Source organism: Ochotona princeps, chromosome 14 (assembly GCF_030435755.1).
Source record: "Ochotona princeps isolate mOchPri1 chromosome 14, mOchPri1.hap1, whole genome shotgun sequence".
Classification (NCBI taxonomy): Eukaryota; Metazoa; Chordata; class Mammalia; order Lagomorpha; family Ochotonidae; genus Ochotona; species Ochotona princeps.
The window spans coordinates 54250649-54260470 of NC_080845.1; the positions used below are offsets into that span (position 1 = coordinate 54250649).

General features: G+C 49.9%; 1 protein-coding gene across 3 annotated transcripts in view; it reads right to left on the bottom strand.

Annotated features, from left to right (window-relative positions):
- The window catches only part of DAPK1 (death associated protein kinase 1), a 168086-nt gene extending 161094 nt beyond the window's left edge, over window positions 1-6992 (bottom strand). The window contains exons 1-2 of one of the 3 annotated variants that reach the window (XM_058672823.1): window positions 6897-6992; window positions 5578-5744 (exon numbers count right to left, since the gene is read on the bottom strand). In XM_058672823.1, the coding sequence (XP_058528806.1) occupies window positions 5578-5639 (62 nt within the window). In that variant the 5' untranslated portion in view covers window positions 5640-5744; window positions 6897-6992. Of the gene's footprint in view, window positions 1-5577; window positions 5745-6034; window positions 6056-6547 lie in introns of those variants that run through there. The other 2 variants (XM_004581115.2, XM_058672824.1) reach the window with 2 other exon arrangements.
- Window positions 6993-9822: the final 2830 nt, after the last annotated feature.

Sequence of the window (9822 nt, forward strand, 5' to 3'; positions counted from 1 at the left end):
CACGGTGCCAAGATGTTATCACAGCTGCTAAGAAGCAAGATTCTTCCATGTCCATTCTAACCTTAGAGGGCCACGGGCACATAGCGGTCCCTCATGACCACAAAATCATTAAGTGATGTCTGACTGTGTTTGAACTTTCTTGTAAACCTTCACGTCTCTCCTATCAGAGCACCATGAGTCAGAAATGCAAAGGAAGAAGTCACGCTGGGCCCCGCCCTCCAAGGCCAACCTGGTGGGTCAACTCCTCTGTAGCCTGTGATTCCTACTTACAGAGAGAAAGCATGCCAGACCAGAGCATCTCACCGCCTTCCTCCTGCCACACACACACACACACACACACACCCCTGCAGGCCACGGCAATCCACTGATGGATGTGGACTGGGCCACTTCTTGCTTCAATTAGAATGCTAGAGATTTTATGCCCAAGCAAGAATGCTGTAAGTCTGGATTATTAACTTCCAATGGCCATCCAAATCAGTGGAAAATATTTAATGCTCCACTTCTCAGTTTTGTTGAAAACTGATGCGATGCTTGGAAATTTCAGTTACCATCCTCATTACTGTGCAGTCACAGAAAATACAAAAGCAAAAGCTGTTTTCACTTTCATGAGCTGCGACCTCTGTAACCTACGTGTTTATCTCTAACATAGTCATCCTTTACTGAGGGCCTAATGCATATTCAAGTATTTTTCCAAGGTGCTCTCCATACATTGAGCTGTTCAGCTGTTCAGTTAATCACAGCATGCATTTACTGAGTACCTATTAAGTGCTATGCATCTTAGGCATAGAAATAAAAAAAGACAAGCAAGTCCACAGTCATGACCCCATGGGAAAAGCAGATAAATAGGCAATTACTATGCAATGCAGTGTCTGCTGAGCTGGGAATTAAAAATAATATAGAAGGCAGTGGTTCCATGTCAGATGTGTAGAGCCGCCGTCTCTCTGGCAACACCCTACGAAAGTGGCCATGTCCCCATTTCCAGAAAAAGAACAGCACAGATCCTCTTCAGGGCACACCATCTTGCTAGCCAAATGGCATCAGCAACTGCATCCTCACCGCCACTCAAGCCCCCATTCTGGGCTCAGTATTGCACAGCTCACTACATTAGCCGATTCGGTCATAAATCACCCATGCACCTGATATTCTACCACACAATGCACACCCTGGTAAGAAAGGACCGCAGTGTTACCCAACCAGAACCACAGATCACACCCTGAAGGGACTCCCAAGCTGGCTTCAAGGAGCCACCCAGGACTACTCAGGACAGAAACCAGGACCAGAACATGGCCTGGGCCATCCACCACTGTGGAACTATAGCGGCATGTCAGGCAAGTCAACTGGCTCTTAGAAGGCAATGATGGCTATGGAGAGGTTTCTTAAGGAAGTGGGATCTGGGCCTTAAGAGCATGTGAGGTCAGACACAGAGACTGGAAAGACCTGCCTCTCAGGAAAGCCTTTATGGAGAGATGCCCAAGAAGCTCATGGGTCAGGCTGAGCGACGGCCAACGGTGTAACCAGAGCTTGCTGGTGGGGTGAGCCAGGTGCAGCTGCCCACAGTGCCAGGTGATAAGAGAGAAGAGGGCATCTTGGGGCACTCAAAAAAGCAACCCAGTACGAGAGCAGATGAAGTAAATCATATGCACAAGAGCTCCCGAAGATGATGACACATAACAGAAGCAGTTCCTTGTTCAACCTCCAGGATAGAGGGGAGACCCTACAGCAGCTCCTGGGGTCACCCAACATCCTCCAGAGACTGCAGGTCATGTCCTATGCAAGGGCTTGCTCCTGTTGAAAGCAAATGCCAGTTCAAGGGCACAGCTGCAAGCTGCATCACCCAGCACAATGGCCAAGCCACGTGCTATCAATAAGAGGTCTCCCCACCCTCCCCCAAGTGTTCAACAGAGCAAGAACACGGAGATTCAGGCCAGTGTATTAGCCTGCCTCGAACACCCACATGTCCTGACTAGGCCTGCGTTTATCTCTTTACCGCTGATAAAACACTTTTTGTGTGTTAGATGCTATACACATCGCAGCCATCAAGTAAGCACCAGGTTTCTCCTGGCACAGATGAAGATGCTGAGGGTCCAAGTGCCCAAGTGGCCTGCAGCAAGTAGCAGAGTTGGGTTTCGGAGCAGGATGTCTGTCCAGGGGTATCCATCCAGTCTCTGATGCAACTGTCCTAGTTCCTTACAAAGTTCTATAGAGCTGACAGAGAGATTTTACAGGCGTCCTGGGCAATACACTCAGACTGACACTCTCTCTGTCTCTTTCTTGCTCCGACTGTCTGTCTGTCTCTCTCTCACACACACACACTCCCTCAGTTTTCCAAAAGTTTAATATATTGTATTCCACTTCTTTAAAATCCATCTTCACCATGGCCAGTGATGAGGCATAGCAAGTAAAGCGGCTGCCCGCGATGCCAGTAGCCCTATGACACCGATTCAAGTCCAGAGCTGCTCCATTTCTAATCCAGCTCCCTGCTAAGGGCCTGGAAAAACAATGGAAGATGGCCCAGGTGCTTGGATCCCTGCACCCATGTGGGAGGCGTGGATGAAGTTCCTGGCTCCTGGCTGGTGGCTTTTTTGTTGCCCAGCCTTAACTGTTGCAGTCATCTGGGGAGATGAAATCTCTCTTTCTCTCTGGAACTTTGACTTCCAAATACATAAATAAGTCTTCTAAAAATATCCATTTCCTCTTCTAGTTATAGTTTTTTTGTCTCAGTACATTTATAACGTGAGTAGTGATTACTCAGATGACTGTTAAGATATACGTAGCTGAAGTCTTACATCTTAGACACCTGGTCTCTTAAGACTCATTCCTTACATGCTTAAAGGTAATAACGTTGAAAAACTATGCACAGCCAAATGGTCAACTACCTGCCTGACTCCATTCTCAGCCTCTGAGCTCCTCATCTACCACCAGTCTTCTCTTCAGGACCTGTGACATCATACAAGCAACACATGACCCTTCCACATCAGAACATGTTTTCAAAAGTGGCTACGGGGCCCGGAGCCGTGGCCTACCGGCTAAAAGTCCTCGCCTTGAACACGCCGGAATCCCATTTGAGCACCAGTACTTACCCTGGCAGCTCCACTTCCCATCCAGCTCCCTGCTTGTGGCCTGGGAAAGCAGTCGAGGATGGCCCAATGCTTTGAGATCCTGCACCCAAGTGGGAGACCTCAAGGAAGTTCCTGGCTCGTGGCTCCGGATCGGCACAGCACAGGCCGTTGTGCTCACTTGGGGAGTGAATCATTGGACGGAAGACCTTCCTCTCTGTCTCTCCTCCTCTCTGTGTGTCTAACTTTGTGATAAAAATAAAGAAATCTTTAAAAACAAAATAAAACAAAACAAGACAGTGGCTACGCCCAGAAACACTTTAAAAATCACAGGGTTTGGGTCTGGCATGATAGCCTAGCGGTGAAAGTCCTTACCTTGAACATGCCAGGGTCCCACATGGGCACCGGTTCCAATCCCGGCAGTTCTGCTTCCCATCCAGTTCCCTGCTTGTGGCCTGGGAAGGCAGTCAAGGACACCCCAAAACCTTGGGACCCTGCACCCATGTGGGAGACCTGGAGGAGGCTCGAGGCTCCAGGCTCCTGGCTTCGGACTGGCTCAGCTCCAGCCACTGCAGCCCCTTGGGGGACTGAACCAGTGGATGGAACATCTTCCTCTCCGTCTCTCCTCCTCTCTGCATATCTGCCTTTCCAATAAAAATAAGTGAATCTTTAAAAAAAAAATCACAGGACTTGAAAAATCTTCCAGAGATATCAGCGATTCATCCCACATTCTGGTTCAAAATGACAGCTACACAAGGTAGAGAGCTATCTTATATATATATTTGATTCTCAAAAAGTTCTCAACTCCCAGTTTTTGAAAGCACTGCTTGCAAATTGCTAGCTCACATACATTATTTAGTAAACAATTTGTCAATTAGTCTTTCATAATGAGGAGAGAAATCACACACAGAAATGAGCACAGAGCCAAAATCAAAGAAAGCGAAGTGCTAGTGACAAATGAGCAAAACCACCTACCTCGCTCATCATCCCACCCACGCAACACAGATCACACATCACCCTTGCCAGCCATAGGAGGCCGCATTTTGCTTCCAGCACAAAGTTCTATTACAGATCCTCATAAAAACAGTCAATACAGTTAATCTACCAGTTACCAACTAATTTAGACTTTCTCATTGCAACAGAATTGATATCATCAAGCCACACTCCAAAGACTTGACATATATTCCTCCTCTAGTCCCAAAGGAAAATTCCCCACTCATCTTGCTGCAAACCACAGAAACAAAGTGATTTCAACGCAGTTAAACCACGTATTTCACCTGCACACCCTTAAACCGGAATATATCGGTGAAATGTGATTTATTGAGAACTTTCCTTCTTACTAAAACTCCACTACAACAAGCAAACGACTCCCTTACACACAGGCTCTATATTAGACACACGTAGGAATAGTCCATACCAGATGCTTTTAAAACAGGGCTTTCACTCTGCAGTGCCACCAGACTTTCCAAAATTCGAGTTATGCTCAGCTTTCGTAATTCTCATTAGGTAATCTAGGGTGTGGGTGTTGTCAAATGTTCTCTTCACCAGGAAAAAGGAAACTTTTATCAGCACACCAGGTGCGCATGGAAAAACACAAATTTTCATACACACACACTAAGTAAATACATACTGTTCTGCTGGTTTAAAGGTCCTTCTACCTAGCCTAATGCAAATACACCACAACCCAATTCCAGTCCAAGTGGGTTGTTAGTTACAAATCTGAATTTGCTGTTCAAGCCAGAGGCCACAGTGTACAGCACTCCGAGGAAACAACCATCAACTCTTAAGATATCCTCCCCCAAGAAGTTATTATTTGTTCTCCTAGAAACTCAAAGATGTCCCATTGAGAATCACAGCTCCTGCAGGCACGCAAGAGTGACCTGAATCCAGATAGCCACATTAGACCCTCATCAGTGTGTTAAAAATTCAACATTGCAAATGAAACCAAGGCAGCCACCCACATCAACCAGGTAATTAAAATCCTGGTTGGAAGTGGTTCCAAAATCCAAGCCCAAGGTCACCAGCTGGCAAGTCTCCATGTGGGAACCACAAGTATCTGCTCGTGAGACAGCGATTAGTAGCCAGCAAGAGGGTAGAAAAACTGCAAAAGCCCATTAGCTGGTTGTACTTCCAGTTGAAATCCCAAGTTAAGAGCTAACTGCAGCTGCTAGGAGAACCTTCGAACTGGCCTGGCTGTCTCAGGTACCGGACTGACAAGAGTTAGTGCAGACAATTACAGTTGTTCTAGTGCGGGACTCCCAACCAATCCACCAAAACACGACACAGCAGGGCTGGCACAGAGGCACCCTCTCTTCCACCCACCCGGCCCGGGATCAGGCAGTGTATTTCTGCTCCCCACCACGACCCTCACTGGATGAGAAAGTCTGCTCCGTAATTTGAGCATCACCTGGAAGGGTAAGGGAAGACACCCGAGTCATTCTGCATTTGTTTACTGCCCACAGCCCTTCACCCAGGCCCTGGCCACGACCGCGCAACGTGCATTTCCCGCGCCCCCTAGTACCTGCCAAGTTCCTCGCCAGTGTCATAGTAATCATCCACGTTCTCCTGCTTGAACACGGTCATGATAAACGGCCGTGCCTCACCAAAGCCCAGCGTGCTTCAGCTCCCTGCCCGAACCATTACCACTGCTCCTGCGCCTCCGGGGGTCCCTCAGGCATGCCTTCAGTCCTAAAAAAGAAAAGAAAAGAAAAAAAAATAGTATCAGTAATAAAATGAGAATCCAAAAAAAAAAGAACAGAAAGCAGACATCAGCCCACCACCTCAGCTCTCCCTCCCAGAGGGGCGGAGAGGCACACCCTTTGTTAAACCCGGACCAGGGATGACCCCTCTAGCTCCAGCATGCTCCGAGCCACCACACCAGGGTCCCGATCCCCCGACGCTGGGCGGCAGGCACCCATTGCAACATCTCCGGAAGTAACCGGCCTCTCCTTTCTCTGCGCGCACGCACGCACGCCCACCTCAATCCCACCTCCAGGGGCGCCGCGGAAGAATGAAGCCCTCGCCCGGGCAGCGCTGCCGCGAGCATCCCTCAGCAGCCTGATGCTGCTGCGGGGCGCCCCCGCGCCACCTCTCGGCTCCCGCACCTCTGCGGCCACCCCCACCGCTTCCCTCAGCCAGGCAGTCCCCAGAGGCACATTCCAGGCGACTCCCTCCCCGTTACCCGGCAAGTGGCCGCCCGGGGGAGCAGGGGAGGGAAGGGAGCGGCCGAGGAAGGCGCGGTCGCCCGCTCCGGGTCCCGTGCCCCGACACAAAAGCACCCGGCCCGACCCCGCACCACCTGTTCCGGCTCGGTCCGTGCGGCTGGAGGCTCTCCCAGCAGCGACCCCACTTCTCTCCCCAATACCTGCCTCCTAGGCCTTCCCCGTGGCTCTGGGATCTGCCCCGGCAAAAAACCTCACGGCACGGCAGCAGCGAAAGCCAAACCTGCGGCAAGGCCCTGGGGGACCGGGAAGCCGCGCGTGGCCACTCACCCGGGCGCCCAGGACTCCCCGTGTCCCTCTGGAGCGCGGTCGGAAGCCTACCACGGGCACTGAGCCCCAGACGAGCGGAGCGGCGGCGGGAACGCAGCGAGGGAGCGAGTCGGTGGGGGGAAAGGGGAAGCGCAGACACCGCCGACGCCCCGGCGCCGCCTCCAGACCCCGCGGCCGCGAGGGTCGCCGTCTCCCCTCCGCAGCGCGAACAATGTCCCCGACGTCGGCTCCTCGGGACTCTAGGGGTCCGGGGCAACCTCCAGGCTTCTCACCGCCTTCCGGGAGGAGGCCGGCCTGCGGGCGGCCAATGGGGGACCCCGCGGGCGGACTGGCGGCGCGGCCCACCCACCTCGGAGCTGGCCGGGCGGCCGGCGCTGCGGGTTGTGCGCGCCGCTCACTGCTCCTCCCCGCCCGGCGCTCGGCGCTCCCGGCTCGCGGGCGCGCTCTACCGCGCACATCCCGCACACACCCACTAGCCCCACGCCCACGCCGGCGAGGGAGGGCGCGCGGCAGCCCAGGCGAAGGCGTCCCACCTGTGCGATTGTTTGGTCCAGCACATGCGTCCCAGGATACCTGTGTGTGAGCTTCTCTCGGGGAAACCGCGGAGAACAAAACAGGTTTTGAAAGATCTCTACCTCCCAGAAGCCTACAAGGAGGATAAGCTGCCTAAACGTATCACTTCAGATCGTCTTAACAGGGATGGGTTCTGTGCTTACAACCAAACAGGATGAAGGAATAAAGAATGAAGGGGGGAAGGGAGAGCCGCCCCCCAAGGGCTTCCTCTCTCAGCAGGTGTCTAGAGCTGGCGTCCCGAGGTGAGAGTATTTGCAATCAGAGAAGAAAGGCTGGAGGTCTCCGAGGCTCCACGGAACAAAGAATTGAGAGTTTATTTGTGTTGCCCAATACGCCATTGGCTATTCATGATTTGAAATGTCGCTAATCCGAAGTTATGCCAGTTGTGCCATGAAGATGTTTATGTTAGTTAAGAGTGTGTGGATACTTCAGAAAGTGCAGGGGAAACGGAATTAAAAGATAAGCTCACCTTGATGCAAAATATTTTTGCAATCCATGTGTAAGCTTATGATAATATACATTTTACGTCAACTTTTAAAGACCTGTTGTGTGTGTGACTTTCCAGTGTTTTCACACTAAAATTAACTTATTTTTAAATTTCACTGTCAATGACATTTTGGAAGTAGCTTTCTAGTTGGAGTAGATTGTGTTAAATATTGTCTGGAAAAAAGAAAATTTTTTCTGGTTCTGTTTCTTGTGTTATGGAGATTCTATAGCCTTTAGAGTGGATATTCATTTGCTTCACCCAAGCTTTTAGGTGGGGAATGCAAGATGGATAGAAACTCGAAATGGAGAAAAGCCCTTAAGGGAAGTGTGTTTTATTGCCTGGAATAGCAGAACTTGAACCCTTTGAGATTTCCCAGCAACATCAGTGTCCAATCCTCCACGGACTCTAACAGGATGGTTCAAGCTCTCTGTGGTTCAGCAGGTAAATTCAATTCTGGAGGTTTGGGCACCTTCCAAAAAACTAGGCAAAGCAAATCAAAGCCCCCCTGCCTGGTGCCAGCTTCTAATCTTCAGGAATATTCCATCTAAAGGCCCGCACCTTGTACACAGTCCCTGAAATAGAGACCCAAGACTTCAGACCATGCAAAGGCACTAACCGAAACAGTAGGTTTGAAAAATAGTACGAAAGAATGACAAGAGGTGCGAAATGTAGTCAGAAATAACAACAGCACAAAGGTGACTCATCTGAGAGAAATACAGATGAAGACATCTGCCGAGGGTAAAAATCCAAAACAGATGTTCAGGAGAAATTTGAAAAGTGTTTGGGAGTGGCTGCTTTACATATATACTTCTGCCGAAGTAATGATGCTTTCTAAAGCAATAAAAGCTAACTAGAGCTGCCCGCTCCTTCCTAGCTCACTGAACAGGCCCGTTTGTGAGGCAATGGGAAAAAGAGGGGGATTTGGAGTCCCAGAATTCAGTAATGTTGATAAGACCATCTGATAGCTGAATGATCTTGTATCTTACAACCCACCCCCAGCTTCCTATGGGCCCTGAGGCAAGCATTTAAGGAAGGGGAATTGTGGCTACTTAAAAATGTGTCCCAGCCTAGAAGTTGTGGCACAGGTATTAAGTCAAGGCTTGGATTGCCTGCACCTCCACATCAGAGTGTGTGTTCAAGTCCTGTTTACTCCATTTACTGTCCAGCTGCTTGCTAATGTGACTAGGAAAGCAGCGGAAGAGAGCCCAAATGCTTGAGTTGCTGCAGCCCTCATGGGAGCCCTAGATGAAGTTTCTAGTGCCTGGCTTCAGCCAGGCCTGGCTCTTGCAGCCATTTGGGGAGCAAACCAGCAGATGGAACATTCTCATTTCTCTTTTTCTTCCTCTTTTGCTCTCTCTCTTCCTTTCTAGTTCTTTACACTCCTTCAGTCAAAAGGTGGAATCTAATTCCCTTCCCATGAATGTGCGCTGACACTAGTATTTGCTTCTAAATACATGTGGTGAAAAGGACACAGTGTACCTCTTTCCAAGTTCATCTTTTTAAGTTTTTAACTCTTATTTATTTTATCATTTAGTTGAAAGAGACGCCATCCACTGGTTCATCCCACCAGATACCTAAAAATCCATCTAGGTCTCCCATCGAGTGGCAGGAACTCTAGGACACGAACCATCACTACGACCTCCCAGTGTGTGCATTAGCAGGAAGCTCAAGTCAAAAGTGGAGCAGGGGTTTGAACTAAATGCTGGAAACAAGTGGTATCTTAACTCCTACACCAAATTTGGACCCAAGGCTAGATCTTAGGTGTCAGCCAGGGCCCAGCATGATGGCTCCCTGGCTAAATGCACCGAGATCCCATATGGCACCATTTCGTGTCCTGACTGTCCCATCCAGCTCCCGTCTTCTGACCTTGGGAAGCAGTAGAGGATGGTCCAAAGCCTTGGAACCCTGCACTCACTTGGAACACCCAGAAGAAGTTCCTGGCTCAGTTCCCATCGTTGTGGCCACTTGGAGAGTGAACCAGTAGGTGGAAGATCTCTATCTCCTCTCTGTAAATCTGTCTCTCCAAAAAAAAGAAGTCTTTTTTTTTTTTAAGTCAGGTCACTCTCTCTCTCTTTGTCCTCTTTTTCTTTCTTCACTAAAAACTGTCAGTTGCAGTGGTTATTCTAGGGCTTCCCCAGAAAGAAACATAGAAAGACCACACAAAGAACAGGACATGCCCCAGGGAGCCAGCTGTCCACCCACATTCCAACCTCTA